The sequence below is a fragment of the Geotrypetes seraphini genome, chromosome 2 (genome assembly GCF_902459505.1).
Source record: "Geotrypetes seraphini chromosome 2, aGeoSer1.1, whole genome shotgun sequence".
NCBI classification, from domain to species: Eukaryota; Metazoa; Chordata; class Amphibia; order Gymnophiona; family Dermophiidae; genus Geotrypetes; species Geotrypetes seraphini.
In genome coordinates, this window is record NC_047085.1 from 28,572,329 (window position 1) to 28,597,166 (window position 24,838).

A 24,838-nucleotide genomic window follows, 5' to 3' on the forward strand; every position below is an offset into this window, starting at 1 on the left:
TTATCTACGCCGGGTTTTTTGTTCGATTCTTTTTGCACCCTTTCCTAAACTTGGGGACGTACAGGTTTTGTGCTTCGTGCACCATCCCTTGAATAGGGCCCAGGCTTCCTCTACGGTCTCCATCTTCCCTGAGCTGTTGCAGAGCTTCTTTCCCACCATTTTCCTCATGGCCTCGTAATTTCCTTTTCTGAAGTTGAGTGCTGTCATTGTGGTTCTTTTCACCTTTGATGTTCCTATTTCTAGCTTGCACTGGATCATGTTGTGATCGCTATTTCCTAGTGGCGCTAGTACTGCCACCTCTTTTGCAGGTCCCCCTAGCCCGTTGAGGATTAGGGCAAGAGTGGCATCTCCTCGTGTTGGTTCCATGAACAGCTGTTCCATGAAACAGTCCCTCACCGCTTCCAGGAATTTTGTTTCTCTCATGCAATTTGAGTGTCCAATGCTCCAGTCTATTCCAGGGTAGTTGAAATCCCCCATTACCACCACACTTCCACTTTTGCATACCTGTCTCAATTCAGCCTCCGGGTCCTGGTCGTTTGTTTCTGGTCGTCCTGGTGGGCGATAGTACAGTCCCAATTTTATGTCTGGTCCATTTCCTCCCGTCAGCTTAACCCATAGTGATTCCAAGCCATCCGCCCTTACTGTTGTTTCCATCCTGGTTGAAGGAATGGAGTCCTTTATATATAGCGCTATTCTTCCACCCTTCTTGTATGTCCTGTCCCTCCTATAGAGTTTGTACCCTGGTAGGACCATATCCCATTTGTTGTCATCGGACCACCATGTCTCTGTGACTCCAATTATGTCTATGTCCTCCTCCTTACTGGCTATAACTTCTAGCTCTCCCATTTTGGTTCTTAGGCTCCTAGCATTAGTGTATAGGCAATTTAAGTCCCGGTTGTTTACCTTCTCAGTTGGTTTTCCTCATGGTTTGGTGCTCCTGCTGACCCCCTCATGGGCTGCCAGCCCCCTCCTGTGGTGTGTCTGTTTCATTCTCATCCCCCTCCTATGGTGTGTCTATCTCATACTCATCCCCCTCCTGTGGTGTGTCTATCTCATCCTCAGCCTGCTTCCCCATTTTTGGATGTCCCTCTGGTTCCGGCTGTTTCCTCCTTTTCCCGCTCCTTAGTTTTAATAATTCCTTGGGCCCCTGCATTGCGTCTTTGGTTTTTTTTTTCAAAAAATGTCCTCTCAGTCTTGAGCCCTCTATCGCCTTTTCCCGGTTCAATATCCTTGTTTGATACTCTAGTCCGATGTGTCGATGTCAGATCGACTGTCAGCTTTCCTCTTGTCCTCAGTTTAGAAACATAGAAACATAGAAAGATGACGGCAGAAAAAGGCCATAGCCCATCAAGTCTGCCCACTCCATTAACCCTCCCCAAACAACCCCCTAAGGAGTCGCTCACAGGTGGCATCACTGCCCTCGTAAAGATCCGACTTGGGCATCCCATTTATTCTTAAAATCTTGTATGCTGCTGGCCGCGATCACTTGCTCTGGGAGTTTGTAGCATGGAATGTTGCTACTCTTGGGTTTTGGCCAGGTACTAGGGACCTTGATTGGCCAAAGTGAGAGTGGGCTACTGGGCTTGATGGACCATTGGTCTGACCCAGTAAGGCTATTCTTATGTTCTTAACTGCTTTGAGTGTGGTTATAAAACCCCCCCACAAAAAGGCAGTATATAACATAGAAACCATGTCTATGCCATGTCTATGCCGTTCTGGATGTTGCATGCCAGCATCCTCGTCCCAGTCGTGCTCAGATGCAGTCCGTCCCTCCTGTAGAGCTTGTTTTTCCCCAGGAAGGTTGTCCAGTTTTGTACAAAGTGGAAACCCTCCTCTTCGTACCATCTCCTCAGCCAACCATTTGTTGCTTGCAGCTCGGCCTGTCTCCTTGCATCCGCCCTCTGTACTGGCAGGATCTCTAAGAAGTATCTTCCTTGTCCTCAGCTTCAGTTTCCTCCCCAGGATCTTACTGCTCGGTCAGTGTAGTCCTGTTGTAGTTCCTTCTGCTGACGTCGTTGGTTCCAACGTGGATTATCACTGCTGTCTCCTCCATCTCAGCTCCTTCCAGGATTCTCTCGATTCTGTCCAAGATGTCCTTTGTTCTCGCCCCCGGGAGACATGTCACTAGTCGGTCTTCTCTGCCTCCTGCTATGTGACTGTCCACCTCTCTCAGGATTGAGTCTCCCACTAAGATTGCAGATTTCCCTTTTCTCGGCATTCTGACCCCTGCTTCCTCCGACTCCCTCCGGCTTCTTCCCTCTGTCTCCTCTGCTTGCCTGCCTCTGCTACGCCTGCCTCAGCCGCCCACACTTCCTACCTCCACGCAGCTGCTTTCCACCGGAACAGTATGTCTGTGCACAATAGCTGAGACTACCGCATCAACCATCATCCCCTTCTTAGATCCTCTAATCCTTCCTCCGGGTTCTGATGGGTCTTTGCCTCCTCTGCCCGCTCAGTTCCTCCGCAAGGTCCTCCCCCCCCTGGCGTCTGGTGGATTCTGTCCTCCATTTGTTGGTTCCCTTCTGAATTGCTGTTGATCCTGTGCCTCTACCATCTTGCAGGCCTCCTCGATGAATCTCTCAAGCTCTCTAACCTGTTCGTTGATGTGGCTCTCTCTGGTGGTATCCTCTGTTGCCTCAATTGCCCATGGTTCCTCTACGGTGCGGAGTCCCTCCAGCTCCTGGATCTTGAACTGCAGTCTCCCGACCTCCTTCTTCAGGCTATCCAGTTCCTGACATCGACCGCATATGTACGCCTGCCTCCCCGAGGGGAAGTAGTCATTCATATGACATTCGATGCAGTATACTGGGAAGCTTCGCTGGGTATCTGCTGCCTCCATTTCTCTTTTCTCGTACCTAAAGCTCCTCGGTGTGGTGGAGTGTGCTCGGCGTGCAGCTAGCTCCACGCGACTGCTGAGGTCTTACCGCTGCTGGCTCTTCCTTTTAAGGGGGAATCCGGGCTCTGAAGCCGCTGGTGAAGCGGTGCGGGTGGGCGGAGCTAACTCTCACCGCTACCCGCTGCTCACCGCCGCTGACCCCTGCTTCCTCCGACTCCCTCCAGCTTCTTCCCTCTGTCTCCTCTGCTTGCCTGCCTCTGCTACGCCTGCCTCAGCCGCCCACACTTCCTACCTCCACGCGGCTGCTTTCCACCGGAACAGTATGTCTGTGTACAATAGCTGAGACTACCGCATCAACCACAGGAGACGTTTTACTATTTTATTGCTTTTATACTAATACACACGAATACTCTTGTTTCAGTAATGCGGAAATAAAAATAAATTAGTAAATTACAAAATTAGAAATATAACTTTTCCCCTTCTTAGACCACAAACTTAAAGAAGATTTCCCAAAGGAGGAAGAGAACTTCAATTGTATAACATATTAAGTAAAGCAACCAGGCAAACCCGGAGTGGAATTGGTTTAACGGAAGGTCCCAATATCTCAAATGCTGATCAACTAAACAGTTCCAGTCATATCTAAAAAAGGTCCTTAATTGCTCCGGTAAATATAATGTATATTTCAAACTAAGATATTTAATCAAACATTTGCAGGGATATGCCAACAAAAATGTGGCTCCTAATGCTAGTTTCAGATCGCATTTCAAGGAATAATATTCTTAGATCCTGCGTTTGTCAGGTGATGTCAGGATACATCCAAATCCTTTTCCCATAAAACAATAGTTGAGATTGACGAAAGTAAGTTCTGAATATGGCATTAATGTCTTGTTCAAAAACTAGTGATACCAATAATGTGGCCCTTTCTGTTGATTCTGAAAAGCTGGTTTCAAGAAGGTCAGATACATTAAGATTTTGTTTCATCCAGATTCATTGCCCCCCCTCCCCCCGCTCTAGATTCGGACCTAGTTCCTTCTTCATTGGTAAATAATAAGAACATAAGAATTGCTGCTGTTGGGTCACACCAATGGTCCATCGTGCCCAGCAGTCCAGCGGGCCTTGGTCAAAGAACAGCGCCCTAACTGAGACTAGCCCTACCTGTGTATGTTCTGGTTCAGCAGGAACTTGTCTAACTTTGCCTTAAATCCCTGGAGGGTGTTTTCCCCTACAACATACTCCAGAAGAGCGTTCCAGTTTTCTACCACTCTCTCCGAGTGAAGAAGAACTTCCTTAGGTTTGTACGGAATCTACCCCTTTCAATTTCAGAGAGTGCCCTCTCGTTCTCCCTACCTTGGAGAGGGTGAACAACCTGTCCTTATCTACTAAGTCTATTCCCTTCAGTACCTTGAATGTTTCGATCATGTCCTCTCTCAATCTCCTCTGTTCGAGGGAGAAAATTTTATTGACTGGTGGTAAATTTTCTGGAGGAAACTTCAAAACTTCAATCAAATATTTTTTGAAGAGATCTTGGGGGGTCATAAGCAAAGATTTTGGAAAATTCAATAAACGCATATTTAATCTGTGGTTATAATTTTCAAGCTGTTCTATTTTTCTGGTCAGTACATTTTTATCCTTCACAATCCCAGTAGTCAGATTTTGTAACTGCTCCACATTAAATTTAACTTCTTTTATTTCAGAAGCAAAATCCTCTTGCATACTGTTTATCTTTTTACCAAGAGCATCTACAGTACTTACAAGCTGCTTTGAGAATGGAGGTAGGGAGATTGGCGGCTGCTGTGATGCTCCAGGAGCTGGAGTGAGGGAGATTGATGGCTGCCATGATGTCAAGCCTCCAGACCACCACAAATTATTGCCTGGACAGCCAGGGCAGCCACATCAAATCTTTTTCAGAGAAAGGAAAATGGTAAAACCAGAGGTCATAATTTAAGGTTGAGGGGTGGTAGATTCAAAGGCAATGTTAGGAAATTCTACTTTACGGAGAGGGTGGTGGATGCCTGGAATGCGCTCCCGAGAGAGGTGGTGGAGAGTAAAACTGTGACTGAGTTCAAAGAAGCATGGGATGAACACAAAGGATCTAGAATCAGAAAATAAGATTAAATATTGAACTAAGGCCAATACTGGGCAGACTTGCACGGTCTGTGTCTGGTGGAGGATGGGCTGGGGAGGGCTTCAATGGCTGGGAGGGTGTAGATGGGCTGGAGTAAGTCTTAACAGAGATTTCGGCAGTTGGAACCCAAGCACAGTACAGGGTAAAGCTTTGGATTCTTGCTCAGAAATAGCTAAGAAGAAAAAATTAAAAAATTTAAATTGAATCAGGTTGGGCAGACTGGATGGACCATTCGAGTCTTTATCTGCAGTCATCTACTATGTTACTATGTATATTTTGTTTAAATACAGACTCCATTTTATTGTCCTGAGGGTCTCTCAGGGCTGAGCCACTTTCCACTGGCACAATATGTCTGCGCGCAATAGCTAACACCACCGTACCAACAACAGGAGACTTAAAGGTTTCTCTATCCCCATCAGGAATGGAGTAGAGTCTGGCCATGGACCGGTTTAAGCGAAAAGGCGCATCTGGAACTTTCCATTGAGCATGCACTACATCCCGAATATCCTGATGCCTAGAGAAAGAGTGGGATGTTGACTGGATCCCTCTAAGCAGAAGGTCCACCATCAAGTCCAGTAGCCCGTTCTCACAGTCGCCAATCCAGGTCCCTTATATCTGGCAAAAACCCAAGGAATAGCAACATTCCATGGTACCGATCTTGGGCCAGCACTGGCTTCCCCCCATGTCTTTCTCAATAACAGACTATGGATTTTTCCTCCATGAAATTATCCAAACCTTTCTTAAAACCAGCTACGCTATCCACTCTTACCAAAACTTCAGGCAATGCACCCCAGAGCTTAACTATTCTCTGAGTGAAAAAAATATTTCCTCCTATTGATCAATCAAGGCCTGAACCAGCTTATCTAACTCCTCCGCTAAGTCAGCAACGGAGGGAAGCTTACAACTTGCAGCTCTTCCTTGCTTTGGGCCTTCCTCGTTACCGGGTCCCGCTTTCGCGGAAACAAAGTAGGCAGGACCTGACAGCAAGGAAGGCCCAAAGCAAGTAAAAGCAGCAAGTTGTAAGCTTCCGAATGTCATTGATCTGTCTCCTGCCTTAGCCCATAGGGAACTCATGCTTTGGGGCTCTAAGGTATGCGTGCTGGCTTGCCTTCTCTTCCCTCCGAAACTGGAAGTTTCATCCCGGGGGGGGAGGAGAAGAGAAGGGAAACCGGCAAGCACACCTTAGAGCCCCAAAGCATGAGTTCACTACAAGATAAGGCAGGAGACAGGTCAATGACATTGGGAAGCTAACAACTTGCTTCTTTTACTTGCTTCGGGCCTTCCTCACTGCCTGGTCCTGCCTACTTTCTGTATCCGCGAAGGCAGGACCCGGCAACGAGGAAGGCCCGAAGCAAGGAAGAGCAGTAAGTTGTAAGCTTCCTTCCATCGCTGACCTATGGAAAATAGGTCAGCGATGGAGGGAAGCTTGCGACTCTGCCAATGGGAGGGATGTGAAGAGAAATGCTGCTGCAACCAACTGAGGAGGGGAAGAGAAGTGCTGCTGCTGCACCCAATTGGGGAGGGAAAGAGAAGTGCTGCTGCTGCACCCAATTGGGGAGGGGAAGAAAAGTGCTGCTGCTGCACCCAATTGGGGAGGGGAAGGAAAGTGCTGCTGCTGCACCCAATTGGGGAGGGGAAAAAAGTGCTGCTGCTGCACCCAATTGGGGAGGGGAAAGTGCTGCTGCTGCACCCAATTGGGGAGGGGAAGAAAAGTGCTGCTGCTGCACCCAATTGGGGAGGGGAAGAAAAGTGCTGCTGCTGCACCCAATTGGGAAGAGAGAGGGGAGAAGAAAGACCAGGAAAGGGAGAGGAGAGGAAAGAGATGCCAAGACCATGGGAGTGAAGGAAAGGAGCTACCAGACCATGGAGGGGGGGAGAGATGTCAAGATATATGGGGGGAGGGGGAGGAGGCAGATGCCAGACCAGGTGAAAGGAAAGGAGAGAAAGGAAGGAGAAGAGATGCCAGATAATGGAGTGGGAGGGGGAAATGGAAGGAGAGGAGAGAAGCTAGGGCATGGGGGGAAGGAAGGGAAACTAAAGGAGACAAAATGCCAGACCAGAGGGAAAGAAAGGAGAGGAGATGCCAGAGAAGAGAGAGCGAAAGCGAGAGCGAGTGAGTAAGAGAGAGAGAGAGCAAGAGACTGGGTGGAAGGGGCAAAGACAGAGGACAGATGTTACATGGAAGGGAGCGAGGACAAACGCTGAATAGAAAGAAGAGAGCAAAGCGAAGATCATTAAAGAAGAAACGACAAAAGGTAGAAAATTTTTTTTGTTGTTGCTTTACATAAAATCAAGTAGTATTGTAACTGTATTGATTAAAGTTTATAAATAGGAAATGGAAATAGGCAATTTTTTAGGGAATAAACCCCTTTCCTCAGATCAGGACAGGATACCATAACAGCAGTATACTTTACTGCACGGGTGCCCAAATGGATGATCACGATCAACCAGTAGATCGCAAAGGAAATGCGAGTCAATCGCGTTGCTTTTGCAATCTTTTTCTTCCTGCTTCCCCGAGCCAGGCCAGGCGCGTACAAGCACCGGACTCACAAGACTTCACCTCTGACGTCAATTCTGTCGGATAGGAAGTTCTGGGCCAGCCAATCGCAGCCTGGCTGGAACTTCCTCTCCGACATTAGAATTGACGTCGGAGGTGAAGTCTTGTGAGTCCGGTGCTTGTACGTGCCTGGCCTGGCTCAGGGAAGCAGCAGGGAGAAATTGGCGTGGTGGCTTGGGGAGTAGGGAAAGAATCAGGGAAGCGGAGAAATCAGCGCGATGGCTTGGGGGGGGCAGGGGGAGAGAGAGAAAGAAAGGCAGAAATAAAGAGGAGGGCAGGAGGAAAGAAAGAAAGACAGGCAGGCAGTGGGGAGAAAGGAAAAAAGAGAGAGATAGAAAGAAAATGGGAGGGGCAGAAAGAAAGAAATATTGGATTTACAGTCAGAAGAAGGAAGTGCAACCAGAGACTCATGAAATCACCAGACAAAAAGGTAGGATAAATTATTTTATTTTCAATTTAATGATCAAAATGTGTCCGTTTTGAGAATTTATATCTGCTGTCTATATTTTGCACTATGGCACCCCTTTTACTAAACCGTGGTAGTGTTTTTTAGCGCAGGGAGCCTATGAGTGTCGAGAGCAGCACGGGGCATTTAGCGCAGCTCCCTGCGCTGAAAAACGCTATCGCGGTTTAGTAAAAGGGGAGAGGGTATATTTGTCTATTTTTGCATAGTTGTTACAAAGGTGACATTGCATATTTTAAAGTCATCTGCTTTGACCTCTGAAAAGAAAAAAAAAACCCCGAATACAAATAATTAACATTTTCTCTGCGTACAATGTGCTTTGTGTTTTTTAAAAATTTTATTGTTGGTAGATCATTTGACTTGGTCATTTTAAAAAGTAGCTTGCAAGCCAAAAAAGTGTGGGCACCCCTGCTGTACTGTCTTGAAGAAAGATTTGGCCTCTGAAAGCTAATTGAAAAATGGATTAGACCAATAAAATGGTATTTTCTTATTTCTCATTATTTGTTTTATTTCTATTTGTTAATTTGTAAAGTAGTGATTGTTACGTAGCAGTTTTTTTTCAAATTTACATCTACTGTCTTTATATTTTGTACAGTATTAGAGGATGTGTCACTGTTTCTGTGATGTTGCATCATGCAGTCTGGTTTCTTGGTTAAGTTTAACTTTTGTCTACATAGTTCTATTTTTAGTTTGTGATTATTCCATATTGGGCGAGGGTGTATTTCTGTTCTGTGTGTATGAAAAGGACATGGTTTTCTATTGGCACTGACTGTACAGGATCTGGCTTGTTTAGTTTTACAATGTATGTGTTGGTGTTCTAGTGCTCACAGCAGTGTTTAAGATGCTGCCTTTTCCTAGGTGCACCCTTGTTGTATGACTCATGGATTATTACTAAAAATATCTTTTTTATATAGAGGGGGTTGTTAAAAAATGATCAGCACTGGCTGTCACATATCCACTGGATTTAATGACCCTATTCTAACTTTACTGTTGGTATAGGTGTTGCCCCACCCTACACCCCCACCCCCACACACACCATAAAGAATTAAATTAAAATTGTATTAACATCAAGCAGCTTTCAAATGACATAAGCAAATAAAAATAAAATATTTTTAATACATTGCTAATTTTTACCTGCATCTTTACCTAAACTATTTTGCCCTAGCTCTCACTTTGCACTACACCAAATAAAAAAGTAGCAGATAAAGATCAATCACACAGGTCTCCTTCAAGGCTCAGTAACACCTCCATAAATTATGTGGAAGGGAAGTGGGGATTGCATCTATTTCATATCCTCAGTGAGACCTCAGGAAGGAACCTAGTGATCAAAATATTAGAGGTGCTTTAGAGCCATTTCTTAAATACTGGGCCCACGACACTTCCTAATTGTGCCCTGGTGCTTCGGTGGTTTGCTACCTGCTGATTACTGGCATGTCAGGGCCAGTGGCGCACAAGCGTACTGCTGTGTGGGTGCGCACCACTTCTGAATGGCTGCCTCAGTTCTCATGAGGAGCTAGCGAGAACCGAGGCAGCCATTCAGAAGTGGCGCGCGCCCACACAGAAGCGCACTTGTGCGCCACTGGCCCTGACATGCCGGTAAACAGCAGGCAGCTGTCTAGCAAGCACCAGCGACCGGCACAATTAGGAAGTGTTGCAGGCTCAGGCATTAGTGTGCTTGTGCGCTGCAGGACCTGACAAGCAGCAGGCAGCTGTCCACCAACCTCCAAAATTTAAAGGTACCGCCTGGGGGGGGGGGGTATATTCACTTCATAAGATGCACTCTTATTTATTTATTTATTTAGATTTTTATCCCGTCCTCAGAACGGCTTATAAGCACCCACTTTTTGGGGGAGAAAAAGTGCGCCTTATGGACCGAAAAATACGATAAATGTTTTAAAACAAATTAAATTTTAAAAAGTAAAATGATGAGATCATACAGAGTATTCGCTATAAAATTCATACTAGCTGGGAGCATTTAGGAATCCTCGTCATGCTATGGGACAGATGTTCTAGACAAACATGTATGGCAAACACGTGCTACAAAGGAAGTTGCACTGCCACCTTAATCCCTAAGGCTAAAGCTTCAAATTGCCATTTAAGGAGCAAGTCCACTTTATGGTCCTGTGAATCCTTTAATATCACACCACCCTCACTTGGCAGGAAGGTGCGTTTAGTGATCTACGCCAGTGGTTCCCAATCCTGTCATGGAGGACCACCAGGCCTGTTGGGTTTTCAGGATAGCCCTAATAAATATGCATGGAGTAGATTTGCATGCCTGGCACCTCCATTATATGCTCATCTGTCTCATGCATATTCATTAGGGCTATCCTGAAAACCCGACGGGCCTGGTGGTCCTCCAGGACAGGGTTGGGAACCACTGATCTACGCCACCAGCGAATCCACCTTTGGCTGAACAGATGCTGTTGGAAATCCGAAACCATCGGGTAAAACTTGGCCATACCTTAACCACCAACAGGGACCCCTCTGGAGATGCCCAGTGGTCTCTAACCAACAGTGATGGCTGGATGTGAGGGAAAGCATGCTGACTGAGCAACAGAGCTGTTCATAACCGAGCACTGAGACAAAAGAACTGGAGGAATTTCCAGCCCTTGAGGACTCAAATGAGGTTCAGTCGGAGGTTCCAGCCACAACCCATGCACTCTGCTGAATGCAGGACATGAATGTTCCTCGGTCGGGCATCCATCACAAACCTGGAATGACATAGGAGTAAAAAAGCAAAATCAAGGAGTTTTGAGGAAGATGGGAACTTTAGAAAAAAAAGATTGTTTAAAATCCAAGATGGTCACTGCCAGGAAAATCGTGCCAAAAACAGCCTGTGGAGACCTCCGTGATGGACAAAAAATACAGGGAAATTGGTTTTAGGAGGGGAGGGGGAGAGCCTAGGTCTCCCCTCCCCCCTCCTAAAACCAAGGTCGGTCAGTCTCAGCACCCAAAAAATCTCATTGTGCAGGGAGGAGGATTATGTAGACGGCCCAATATTAATCTCGACCTAGCCGAGAAGGAGCCCAACAGTCTGCGCTCAAGCTCCTGACTAAATCAGGGTTGCAAGGAGCTATGTAGGGCATGACCCATGAGCTATAAAAAATGCCAGCACACTGGCTATGTGACCCTGAGGAACTGATCCTGCTACCAGCAGACTTCCACAGCGCAAGTCTGCATCTTCTCCCAAGCAGAGGTTCCAACAAGTAGAAACGCCTCCAAGCAAATACTGAGAAAAAAATGCCTGAAAATAATAAAACCACAGAGCAGATCAAAAATGCTTCTGAGCAACTTGCTTCCAGAAAATATACTTTTTGGGGGGAGGTACAGGAGTAGCTCCCTGAGAAGGAGGTGGAGATAAAAACATGATTGACAGTTTTCTGCAAGCAACTTGCAGGATCAGAGGCAAGACCCTACAGTACAAGACCACTAGACACATTGCACTAGAAAAGTTCTTATTTAACTTTTCATTTTGATGTTAGCATTCTTAATTTTACAATTAAGTGATATTTAAAAATAGAAAATCTATGGCAATTATTTGAAGAATACAAATGTAAAAAAAGTAGTTATAATACTAACTGGGATGAGAAATTTCTTTATTTCTTCCAGTGCATGTCCCATTCTGGCATATGCCTCTGCTGGAGGGGCAAATACTTCAATAAGAACATGTAGGTCATCATGTAAATGGAAGTACTTTGCTTCTCCACTTTTTCTCAACTCTTCTTCCTTGGAAAAATACAAAAGCTAAAAATCATTTTTCAGGATGATAAAATCAGTAAAATTTACCTTATACTGTAATATGCTACAAATTATTTATAGAAACAATACTATTCAACAAGGAAACAGATTATCATTAATTAGTTCAGGTGCAGTTCATCAAGCATTTTCAAAATAAACAGTCTCTTCTTAGAGATAAAACCATGGGTTATTATGCTCTTTGGCACTTTTGATCAAGGACATCTGCATATCCCAGAATGCTGGATCAAGAGGGAGCACTAGTTGTCGTGTTGTGTGTTAGCAAAACCTTTGACACTGTTCCACATAAACAGCTAATAAACTGAAAGGGGGACAAACTCAGAAGTAATCAGAAAAAATACTTCTTCACAGAAAGGATGGTAAATTAATAGAATGGCCTCCGGGTAATGTATGAAGGAATATCGAGTGTTTACGTAATGAAATTGTATAAATTTAAGTGGTACACTTGTTGTTATATGAAAAATGAATAAAAAACTTAAAACAAGAATGGCCTCCGGGTGGAAGTGGTAGAGATGAAAACAGTAACTGAATTAAAGAAAGTTTGGAAGAGGTACATAGGATCTCTACAGGAGAGGAAGGGATAATAGATGGCATGGATTGGCAGACTAGATAGGCAATATGGTCTATCTGCGTTCATTTTTCTATGGGGTGTATTTTTCCTAAAGTGGGGGGGAAAGACTTCTGATGCTAAGACTTCAGTATGCTCAGTAGATAGACAAGAAAGGGCAAGTCTCTTTTGCTTTATTGCTGATTTATTTATCATTCTACTAGAACTCATTCATTCTGACTTGTAGAGAGCATAACACATATGTTTATTCATTTTGACATTTTAGTGGAACCAGGTCATCCTAATCTGACACAAACCATAACAGTCTGCCCAGCACTGGCTTTAGTTCCTCACAGTCAGTCACCATCTAAGCACCCTCAATACATTAAACATGCATGCAGTCATGTAGGTTTAATACCATCTACTTTTTAATTAGAGACCCTTTGCACTAAATGAGGTTCTAACAATACTCTCAGCAAGAAAGAGGGTAGCTCAAAACTGCTCTCTTGGCCATCGTCACTCTTGCAAGGAGTAGTTCTATGTAAAAGCAACAGAGGAGGAAGTTTGCAGCATAAAAGAGCAGAAGTTGGGGTAATATATCCAACTAGTCTTATAGCCCATTACATTAACAGGTGCTAGAATATATGTGTGTGTGTCTGTCTTTATTTCTTTCTCTCTCTCTCTCCTTAGCCGCTTTCTTTCTTTCTGTCTTTCTTTTTCCTTGGTTGTCCATCACCACCCCTTGCCTGCTCCCCCTGTCCATTCTCCCTTTCTTTTACCTCCCCTGTGTCCATCACCACCCCTTCACTGCTCTCCTTATGCAGCAGCAGCCCTTCTCCCTTTGTTTTACCTCCCCCCTGTCCAGCAGCACCTCTTTCCTTCTCCCCCTGTCCAACATTAAGCCTCCATTCCTTTTTCTTCAGCCCCCCTGTCCATCAGCACATCTTTCCTTCTCCCCCTGTCAAGCAGTAGGCGACCCTTCCTTTTTCTCCCCCCCTCCTTCTTAGCCCTATGATACACTTACCTTGCTCTGCCCCTGATCAGAGGTTCCCGACAGCCGCCCAGTTGCATCCATTGGAAAAGTTCCCTCTGCCGCATCCTGCACTCCTCCTGTCTTTCTGTGTATCTCCATGCCCCTGTGTCTTTCTTCTTTTCTTTCTATCTCCCTTCCTCCCTCTGTCTGTCTGTCCGAAGCAGCATTCCCTCCCCCCACACCAGTTCCCTGTGCACCTGCCCCTGTATCTTTCTTCTTTTCTTTCTGTCTCCCTTCCTCTCTCTGTCTGTCTGTCCAAAGCAGCATTCCCTCCCCCTCCATTTCCCACCCCCCACACCAGTTCCCTGTACAGCAGTATTAGCGTTTCCTCTATCCCCCTTTCCCTTCCTGCGGGCCCGACTACACATGGAGATTCAAGCAGCGTGTGCAGCAGTCTTCACACGCTGCTTCGGGTCCTTCTACTGCCCTGATTTACTCTGGCACGTGCCTGATGACATCATCAGAGACGCGGCAGAGCAAATCAGGGCAGTAGAAGGCCCCGAAGCAGCGTGTGAAGACTGCTGCACACGCTGCTTGAATCGCCGGGTAGGTAGTCGGGCCCGTGGGAAGGGAAGGGGGGGGCGGCAAAGGGTCAGTTTAAGAGCCGGGGCGGAAAGTTGCTAGGCTCCTCGGTGGGGGCGCTGAGCGGCGGCGATCCCTCTCCTCCGAGACACCCCCCCACCCGCCCGCCCGCTGGAGGAACAGAGATCGGCAGCTGGCTGCGGTCCCTGCTTGTGGAGGCATCGGCGGCTGGTGACATAAGCGCACATACGCACTCGTATCTAAGGTGCCCTACATCTCACAGAAAACGGACGCACGCAGATGGGAGTACGCATGCGCGGCCTAGCATTTTATTATATTAGATGATCTTAAGGAGCCCAAATAGGTAGAAAAGGTAAATGTAAAAATCAGAAAGATACTTTTGAGTGCATAGGGAAAGAAATGGCAGCAAAAACGGAGGTAATAGTGCCAATGTAAAGTCTCTGGTGAGGCCCTATTTAGCAGTGCTATGTGCAATTCTGGAAACTGTTCCTTCCAAAAGATAGGATGGAATCAGTCCAAATGGAAGGTACTAAAACGACCAATGGTCTTTTTCATAAAGTGTATTGTGAAAGACAAAGATTGCAAAATCTGAATGAATGTACTAAAATAAAAGTATTATTTTGCTTACCTTTGTCTTATCTCTCATAGAACCTTTTCCCAAAATAGACATTTTTGTCAATGTGTCTTCCTGTAATCTCTTCAGGGAATTACCACGTGGGCCCAGAAGTTTGCCAACGAAGTTGAACTATTAACAAAAATAAATATTAAAAAATAATAAACTGGTTTTAACTAAGATCTCCACAGATAGAAACAAGCTGATATATTTCATTAATACAGATGAGTGACTAAGAGCTCCATTCCCTCATCAGAAAGCTGATACATGAACTACCGTAATATTCCACCAACAACAAATCAGATACCATAGTACATAAAATCATTTCTGACAGTTTTAGAAACATAGCTGCTTGCAACATTTTACTTAAATTAAAGGAAAACACCTTAAAATATTAAATATATACTTGAAGGTAATTTTATAAACCATTTTTATGTGTAAATGGTCTCTTATATACCTAACAGTAAGCACAATACAAGCCAGCATGTACTTTTATAGCAGGCATGTGCAGGGGTGAAGCATGGGCATAACTGCAATTTCTGTGCATATTTTATAAGATACGCACATAAACGTATAAAATATGTATTATTTACACCTGATCTTAAACAATAATGCTCACTCCAATCTAGGCTTCAAAATCTTGAATAAAAAAAATATCACCATCCACCTGGGAAATAATGGAAATGCAGTGGAACCATGGTTTACGAGCATAATTTGTTCCAGAAGCATGCTCGTAAACAATTTACTCGTATATCAAAGCGAGTTTCCCCATAGGAAGTAAGGGAAACTCCCTTGATTCATTCCCCCACCCCCAAGGCCACCGGTGTTCCTCCACCTTAACCCCCCCTCCCCCCCGGCTGCGATCTGGCATCCCCCACTCACCCAAACACAATCTCTTACCCCGATCTGGCACCGGCACCAATGCACAGGACATGACGGTGCTGATGCACGAAAATCCTCCCTCTTGCTTGGGCTGGGCCTTGAGCATCTGTGCATACTCAAGGTCTTCTAGTTCTCGCTCTCTCCGAGGGAGGATCTTCGGGCACCGGCACCGGCATGTCCTGTGCGTTGGTGCTGGTGGGTGGGTGAGTGGGGAATGCCAGATCGCGGGGGGGAGGAGGGGGAGGGCTCACAAATCAAGTCAACGCTCGGTTTGTGAGGCACGATTTGCAGGAATGTTTTGTTCATCTTGCAAAACACATGTAAACCGCGTTACTCACAAACCGAGGTTTGATTGTACTAATAAAAAATGAAAAATACAATCCATAGATGAATATGAAATATAGATCTAAGAATAAGGAAAAAGAAAAAGAAAAAATAGTTTTGAGAATGCAAACCCATCCTTCAGCAGCATGCATAAGGGTTATACAATAATATGCACATCTTCCTTAGCTTTAAGAAAATCTTCTAATTGCTTGGGTTCTAAGAACAAATTGTTTATCCTCAAAAATTATAAAGCATATATTCATATACTGACAGACTGAAAAAAGCTGGGTTTTTTCTCCCTGGAAAAGCGGAGACTTAGAGGAGACATGATAGAAACCTTCAAGATCATGAAGGGCATAGAAAGAGTAGACAGGGACAGATTTTTCAAATTATGGGGAACCACAAGTACAAGGGGGCACTCAGAGAAATTGAAAGGGGGAAGGTTTAGAACAAACGCCAGGAAGTTCTTTTTCACCCAGAGGGTGGTGGACACATGGAACACGCTACCGGAGGATGTGATAAGCAGGAGCACGCTACAGGGCTTCAAAGAAGGTTTGGATAGGTACCTGGAGGATAAAGGGATAGAGGGGTACAGATAGGAGTAGAGGTAGGTTATAGGGATAGGATTAGAGGATTAGAGGCAGTTACAAAATTAGTCAGGGACCACTGTTCAGGCAATAGGCCTGATGGGCCGCCACGGGAGCGGACCGCTGGGCAAGATGGACCTCTGGTCTGCCTCAGCGGAGGCAACTTCTTATGTTCTTAAAATTTGAACAAAATTAGCACCCAGGGCTATAACCAGGTCCAAAGAGCCTGGAAAGCCTTATGTCTCATCTGTGTCTTTCTTCAAAGATCAGAAAATACCCAAACATTTGAGACCAAAAAGCAATGTTACTTACCGTAACAGTTGTTATCCAGGGACAGCAGGCAGCTATTCTCACTAGTGGGTGATGTCATCAGACAGAGCCCCGGTACGGACGTCTCACAAGCACGTGTTGCTTGTAGAAACTTAAAAGTTTCTAGATGCCCGCACCGCGCATGCGCCGGCGCCTTCCCGCCCGGAGGTCCGGGCGTGTCTCCTCAGTTCAGGTAGCTAGCCTGAGAAGCCAACCCAGGGGAGGTGGGTGGGACGTGAGAATAGCTGCCTGCTGTCCCTGGATAACAACTGTTACGGTAAGTAACATTGCTTTATCCCAGGACAAGCAGGCAGGTATTCTCACTAGTGGGTGACCTCCAAGCTAACCTCAGTGGGATGGAGGGGGAGTTGGCGACTTAAGAGAATAAATTTTTCAATACTGTTTGGCCAAACTGTCCATCCCGTCTGGAGAGAGTATCCAGACAATAATGTGAGGTGAATGTGTGAACCGAGGACCAGGTGGCAGCCTTACAAATTTCCTCGATTGGTGTTGATCTGAGGAATGCTACTGAGGCTGCCATTGCTCTGACCTTATGGGCTGTGACCTTACAAGGAAGTGATAATCCAGCCTGGGCATAGCAGAAAGAGATACAAGCCGCCATCCAATTAGAGATGGTGCGCTTTGATACGGGTCTTCCCAACTTATTAGGGTCAAAGGAGACAAAAAGTTGAGGAGTGGTTCTGTGTGGCTTGGTGCGATCCAGGTAGAAAGCCAGCGCACGTTTACAGTCTAGAGTGTGAAGGGCCGATTCTCCGTGGTGAGAATGGGGCTTAGGGAAGAATACTGGAAGTACAATGGATTGGTTGAGATGAAATTCTGAGACCACCTTAGGCAGGAATTTCGGGTGAGTGCGGAGGACCACCTTGTCATGATGGAATACTGTGAATGGTGGATCCGCCATCAGTGCCTGGAGTTCGCTGACTCTGCGAGCGGACGTAAGGGCTACCAGGAAAAGCACTTTCCAGGTGAGATACTTAAGAGGGGCCCTGTTGAGTGGTTCAAACGGGGGCTTCATGAGACGGGAAAGGACTACATTGAGGTCCCAAACTACTGGGGGTGGTTTGAGAGGAGGGTTAACATGGAAGAGTCCTTTCATAAATCTGGCGACCACCGGATGGGCCGAGAGGGGTTTCCCTTGTAGGGGCTGGTGGAACGCCGCAATAGCGCTCAGGTGGACTCGTATGGATGTAGACTTGAGCCCGGATTGAGATAGGTGTAGGAGATAGTCCAGCACGGAGGATAAGGAAGCTCGCTGAGGTTCCTTTGATTTAGAAACACACCATGAGGAGAATCTAGTCCATTTCTGGGAGTAGCATTGTCGAGTGGCGGGCTTCCTGGAAGCTTCCAAGACCTCCCTCACTTCTTGAGAGAAGTGGTGAGGGGTTACGTTGAGAGGAACCAAGCTGTCAGGTGGAGAGACTGCAGGTTGGGATGAAGCAGTGATCCTTGATGTTGAGTAAGTAGTGAAGGAAACACTGGAAGTGGTACTGGTTCCCTGCTGCTGAGTTGAAGTAGGAGGGAGAACCAAGGTTGTCTGGGCCACCGAGGAGCTATTAGGATCATGGTGGCCTGTTCGAGTTTCAGCTTGACCAGAGTCTTCTGGATCAGCGGGAATGGTGGGAACGCATATAGAAATCGTTTCCCCCAGTTCAGTAGAAAAGCATCTGCCTCGAGGCGATGAGGGGTGTAGATCCTGGAGCAAAACTGAGGCAGTTTGGAGTTGTGGGGAGCCGCAAAGAGGTCTATCTGAGGCGTCCCCCACTGTGTGAAGATTTGGTGAAGGGGGCTGGAATGGAGAGTCCATTCGTGCGGTTGTAGTAGACGACTCAGTTTGTCTGCTAAGACGTTGTTCTCCCCCTGAATGTAGACTGCTCTGAGGAAGGCGTTGTGGCGCACCGCCCAGTCCCAGACTCGTAGAGCTTCATGGCAAAGGAGGGCCGAGCCCGTGCCTCCTTGCTTGTTGATATAATACATGGCGGCCTGATTGTCTGTGCGAATGAGGATTACCATGTCGTGAAGTAGGTGTTGGAAAGCTTGGAGCGCATTGAAGATGGCTCTGAGTTCCAGTAGATTGATTTGGTGTAGTCTTTCCGCACTGGTCCAGAATCCTTGGGTGCGGAGACCATCCAGGTGGGCCCCCCATGCATAATTCGACGAATCGGTTGTGAGAACTTTCTGATGGGGGGGAGAGTGCATCAGCAAACCTCTGGATAGATTCGAAGAGGTCATCCACCAAAGTAGAGACTGCCGAAGAGCAGGTGTGACTAAGATGTGTTTGGATAGTGGATCGGACGTCTGATTCCACTGTGATGCCAGGGTCCACTGGGGGATCCTGAGATGGAGTCTGGCAAAGGGTGTCACATGTACTGTGGAGGCCATATGGCCCAGGAGCACCATCAGTTGTCTCGCCGGTAGGGTTTGGCGAGTAGACACCGACTGGCAGAGATGAAGAAGAGACTCCATGCGTTGCAGAGGCAGGAATGCTCGGAGTCGGGTGGTGTCCAGGACCGCTCCGATGAAGGGGAGGGACTGGGTGGGTTGTAGATGAGACTTGGAAAAGTTGATCTCGAAGCCCAAATTCTGGAGGAAGTAGGTTGTAGCCAAGGCCGCCGAAGTGACCTCTGGTATGGGAACACCTGTAGACCCCTGTCCCGGAGTGCCGCGGCCACTACCACCAGGCACTTTGTGAAGACTCTGGGGGACGAAGATAGGCCGAATGGTAGCACTCGATATTGTAGGTGCAGATTTCCCACCCGAAATCTGAGGAACTTTCGGGAGGCCGGGTGAATGGGGATGTGAGTGTAGGCCTCCTTGAGATCATGGGAGCATAACCAGTCGTTCTGCTCGAGGAGGGGGTATAGAGAAGCCAAAGTCAACATGCGAAACTTCTCTTTGACCAGAAACTTGTTGAGGGCCCGAAGGTCTAAAATGGGTCGCAGGTCGCCCGTTTTCTTCGGGACGAGGAAGTACCGGGAGTAAAACCCTCGGTTCAATTGGTCTGACGGGACCGGCTCGACGGCCCGAAGCTGAAGTAAGGTTTGGACTTCCTGAAGAAGAAGGGCGGTCTGCGTCGAGCTTGAAGGATACTCTCTTGGAGGATGGTCCGGGGGGACCCGATGGAATTGAAGGGAGTATCCTTCTCTTATGATGGTAAGGACCCATAGGTCCGTGGTTATGGCCTCCCATCGATGGTAAAAAAGATGGAGGCAGCCCCCTATGGGAGAGGCTGAGTGCAGAACGGTGTCGGTTATGCTCCCGGGAGGGGAGTCAAAAGGGCTGGGGAGCCTTAGGTGCAGCCGGTGGCTGAGGTTTTTGCTGAGACTTCTGGGGAGGTTGTCTCTTCGCAGGTTGTCTCGCAGCAGGCGTTTGTCTGGGCATGTAACGCCGCTGGTAAATCAGGGGTGGCCTGGAAGGTCGAGACTGTTGAGGTTTGGGTTTGGGCCGCAGGATGGATTGAAAAGATTTTTCATGATCCGACAGCTTCTTGGTAACAGTTTCGATAGACTCATCGAACAGGTCAGCTCCAGCACATGGTACGTTGGCGAGTCTGTCCTGGAGGTTGGGATCCATATCGATTGTACGGAGCCATGCCAGGCGACGCATGGCTACCGCGCTTGCGGCGGCACGTGCCGAGAGTTCGAATGCATCGAAGGAGGATTGCATCAGCTGGAGGCGTAATTGGGAGAGGGAGGCTACCACTTCCTCGAACTCGAATCGAGCTTGGTTGTCTATGAACGGAGTGAACTTGCGGAGCACCGGCAAGAAGAACTCCAGATAGGAAGAGAAAAAGAAATTGTAGTTCAGCACCCGTGACGCCATCATGGAGTTTTGATAGAATTTTCTACCAAATTTGTCCATCGTTCTCCCCTCTCGGCCCGGCGGTACAGAGGCGTAGACCTGGGAGGGATGAGAGCGTTTAAGAGAGGACTCGACCAGTAGGGATTGGTGGGAGAGTTGAGGGCCCTCAAACCCTTTATGGTGCACGATGCGGTATCGAGCATCGAGTTTGCTGGGAATCGCCGGTATGGAGTACGGTGTTTCGAAACACTGCATGAAGGTCTGATCCAGCAATTTATGCAGGGGGAGCCGAAGCGACTCCGTCGGAGGGTTAGGTAAATGCATGGTGTCCAGATACTCTTTGGTCAAGGGTCAAGGGTCACATCCAGATCATCCGCCATTTGTCGGAGGAATGATGAGAAGGACAATTGATCCGCCAGCGTCGGTCTGTGGGACGGGCTGGAGGAGGAGGAGGCCTCCGGGTCCATGGACATCGGGGAGTGGCAAGGAGAATCGGGCACCGGTGTCTCCTCGTACTCCGGGCCCTCCGGAGGGGACACCTCTGATGAGGAGTATCCCCTACGTTGCAGTTTTTTCTGCGGTGACACCTCCGAATGGCGTGAAGAGTGCCAGGATGAGTGTCTTGATCGGTGCCCGTCTCGGTGGCGGGACGGGGATCGGGATCGTCTGTGCATAGCATGGTCTCCCGAGGCCCCCAAGTGGTGGATAGGGCTGGAAGCGGTGGATCGCAACTGGGGTTGCGATGCGGATTCTTGCGATGCTACCCAAGTCTGGTAAGGAGTACGGAAGAACTCTTCCTGACTATGCCCAGGGCTTTGAGTATCGATCGGAGGTCTGGTCCCATGTTGGAGCGGAGGCGTAATGGGTTCTAATGGCGGCATATCGGTAAGCGAGGCTTGCCGCATGGGCATCGCCGCCCTCCCCCGTTCGTCCTCGTCGGTTTTCGAGGTCGAACGGCGTGGAGGAGGGGGAGGGGGCGGACCGCCCCTTTGGACCGGTACCGGGAGGTCACCCTGTATGGCAGCGATGAGCCCGGGTCCGATGGTCTGCATGAGCTCAACGAATTGAGCTTCCAGCACGGACCGTAGCGAAGCCGATAAGGAGGGATCCGCAACGAAAGGGGGTCCTCCTGCACGGTCATCGCGCTCCTTCGAGGCCGAGTGCTTCTGCTTAGTAGCTTTCGGCACTTTGATGACCACTGGTGGCACTGTGGAAGGAAGAGGTACCTGAACCGAGGAGACCGGGGCAGGCACCGACGTCGAGCTCGTGGATGGTGTCGGGATGAACGATGCCGGTTTCACCACACTCGATGCAGGAGGGGTCGATACCGGTTTCGCCCGAACCGGGGAGGTATCAGATGAAGTGGAGGCTGAGGGATCCTTAGCTGCGTCCATCTTGAACATCGATTCCCACAATAGGCAACGCCGCTTGAATGAGCGTGCCGTAAGGGTAGAGCAAGGCCTGCACGATTTCGGAATGTGGTCAGGGCCCAAACACTGCAAACAGCGCCGGTGAGGGTCCGTGAGTGAAATCGCGCGTTGGCACTTGCTGCACTTTTTAAACCCGGTGATTGGCCGGGACATAGGCCGGAAAATCTCCACCGCGAGGTCGAAGCCAGTGGGCCTGAGCCACGTGGCCGGCCCGTTCGACCCGCCGGAGGAAATAATCTTCTTTTTTTTTTTTTTTTTTTTTACTGAAAAAGAAAAGTACTGTTAACTGTAATTAAAAGAAAGCGAAAACGCGGACAAGGAAGGCAAATTTAACTGAATTCAGCTAGCGCATGATGAAGTTGAACTTCTCAGCTCCGCGGAAAGAAAAGAACTGAGGAGACACGCCCGGACCTCCGGGCGGGAAGGCACCGGCGCATGCGCGGTGCGGGCATCTAGAAACTTTTAAGTTTCTACAAGCAACACGTGCTTGTGAGACGTCCGTACCGGGGCTCTGTCTGATGACATCACCCACTAGTGAGAATACCTGCCTGCTTGTCCTGGGATAAATAAAGGATCTAAACATCTAAAAGAAAATTTCAACACAGAATTGTGGTCAGAATCCAGGCCAAAAGATACTACCAAAATAGTTCTTTGTGTAATCACTTCCAGGGAAGATTCCAAAAATTATGTGAAATTTATATTATCCCCTTGTCCTTGGCAGGCCAAGTCTCCAGATCTTCCAGAGCCGAGAATATCCCAAAAGATAAGGTTCTTACCTATGCTAACCTTCTTTCTTGTAAATCCACACTTTATTCCGTGACCAGTGGGTTATTTCCCTCTACCTGCCAGGACTTTGTAGGAAACCTCAGAATTTCAGACACTTAACCCCTCCCCCTCATCACTATGCCAATATCCCAGCTCCTCAGTCAGTATAAAAGCAGCCAGGAAAATATGTGGAGCACAAGAGAGAGGGGAATGGGGAGAACTCACCTATAAGTAAATCAATTCTGCTAATATCAACAAATGCAAAACAGCAACAATGAAAAAGGAGAGAACAGATCATTAAACAGTATAAACTTAAACGACAAAACAGTGCTATAGGTCGTAGACACAGCCTGCATTGTCAGAAAGGGGTGCCAGAACCAGGGACCCCCAAAGTAAGTGCTAAACCCATTCTGATGACACTCTTATAAAAACTCATCAGAAAACCAGCTTACTAGGTACTTGTAAAGGCAGACAATCAGCAAATCAGCAAAGAAAAGAGCAGATTCCCGGAATAAAATGTGGATTTACAAGAAAGAAGATTAACAAAGGTAAGAACCTAATCTTTCATTCTTGTCAATCCTACTTTATTCCGGGACCAGTGGGACATAACAAAGCAGTCCCAAAAAATCCAGAGGTACCAAAAGCAGGATCCTGTTTGGCCGCCACATTGATCTTGTAAAACTTGGCAACGTATGCAAAGAGGACCAGGTAGCGGCTCTGCAAATCTCTTCCAGAGAAACAGCCAACAACTATGCCCAAGAGGACGAAACACCTCATGTTGAATGAGCTGGTCCCTATTCACAAAAGTGGTCACAGGGATGAAGCAGGAAACTACAGGCCGGTGAGCCTCACTTCAGTTGTTGGAAAAATATTGGAAGTGTTGCTGAAAGAAAGGATAGTGAATTTTTTGATTGGGTGACCAGAGAGCTGGATCAAGGAGATATGCTAGATGTAATTTACTTAGATTTCAGCAAAGCTTTTTGATACAGTTCCTCATAGGAGACTGTTGAACAAATTTGAAGGGCTGAAGTTAGGATTCAAAGTGGTGAACTGGGTTAGAAACTGGCTGTTGGACAGACGCCAGAGGGTGGTGGTTAATGGAAGTCGCTTGGAGGAAGGAAAGGTGAGTAGTAGAGTCCCTCAGGGTTCGGTGCTGGGGCCGATCCTGTTCAATATGAAGGGTTAGAAGGGTTAGATGATACCAAGATTTGTAACAGAGTAGACACCGAAGAGGGAGTGGAAAATATGAAAAGGGATCTGCAAAAGTTAGAGGAATAGTCTAATGCATGGCAACTAAAATTCAATGCAAAGAAATGCAGAGTAATGCATTTGGAGATTAATAATCGGAAGGAACCGTATATGCTGGGAGGTGAGAAGCTGATATGCACAGACGGGAAGAGGGATCTTGGGGTGATAGTGTGAAGATCTAAAGGCGAAAAAACAGTGTGACAAGGCAGTGGCTGCTGCCAGAAGGATGCTGGGCTGTATAAAGAGAGGCGTAGCCAGTAGAAGGAACAAGGTGTTGATGCCACTGTACAGGTCATTGGTAAGGCCCCACTTGGAGTATTGTGTTCAGTTTTGGAGACCGTATCTGGCGAAGGACATAAGAAGACTTGAAGCGGTCCAGAGGACGGTGACGAAAATGATAGGAGGCTTGCGCCAGAAGACGTATGAGGAGAGACTGGAAGCCCTGAATATGTATACCCTAGAGCAGGGGTGTCAAAGTCCCTCCTCGAGGGCCGGAATCTAGTCGGGTTTTCTGGATTTCCCCAATGAATATGCATTGAAAGCAGTGCATGCAAATAGATCTCATGCAGATTCATTGGGGAAATCCTGAAAACCCGACTGGATTCTGGCCCTCGAGGACCGACTTTGACACCTGTGCCCTAGAGGAAAGGAGGGACAGGGGAGATACGATTCAGATGTTCAAATACTTGAAGGGTATTAACGTAGAACAAAATCTTTTCCAGAGAAAGGAAAATGGTAAAACCAGAGGACATAATTTGAGGTTGAGGGGTGGTAGATTCAAAGGCAATGTTAGGAAGTTCTACTTTACGGAGAGGGTGGTGGATGCCTGGAATGCGCTCCCGAGAGAGGTGGTGGAGAATAAAACTGACTGAGTTCAAAGAAGCGTGGGATGAACACAGAGAATATTAAATATTGAACTAAGGCCAGTACTGGGCAGACTTGCACGGTCTGTGTCTGTGTATGGCCGTTTGGTGGGGGATGGGCTGGGGAGGGCTTCAGTG

At 47.3% G+C, this 24,838-nt stretch overlaps 1 protein-coding gene across 4 annotated transcripts in view; it reads right to left on the reverse strand.

Annotated features, from left to right (window-relative positions):
• Positions 1–24,838, reverse strand: part of KHDRBS3 (KH RNA binding domain containing, signal transduction associated 3) — a 523,501-nt gene that overhangs the window by 336,544 nt on the left and 162,119 nt on the right. For all 4 annotated transcript variants that reach the window (XM_033935054.1, XM_033935056.1, XM_033935055.1 and 1 more), the window contains 2 exons: positions 14,489–14,605; positions 11,561–11,707 (listed from right to left, as the gene is read on the reverse strand). In XM_033935054.1, coding sequence (XP_033790945.1) covers positions 11,561–11,707; positions 14,489–14,605 — 264 coding nt within the window. The remainder of the gene's footprint in view (positions 1–11,560; positions 11,708–14,488; positions 14,606–24,838) is intronic.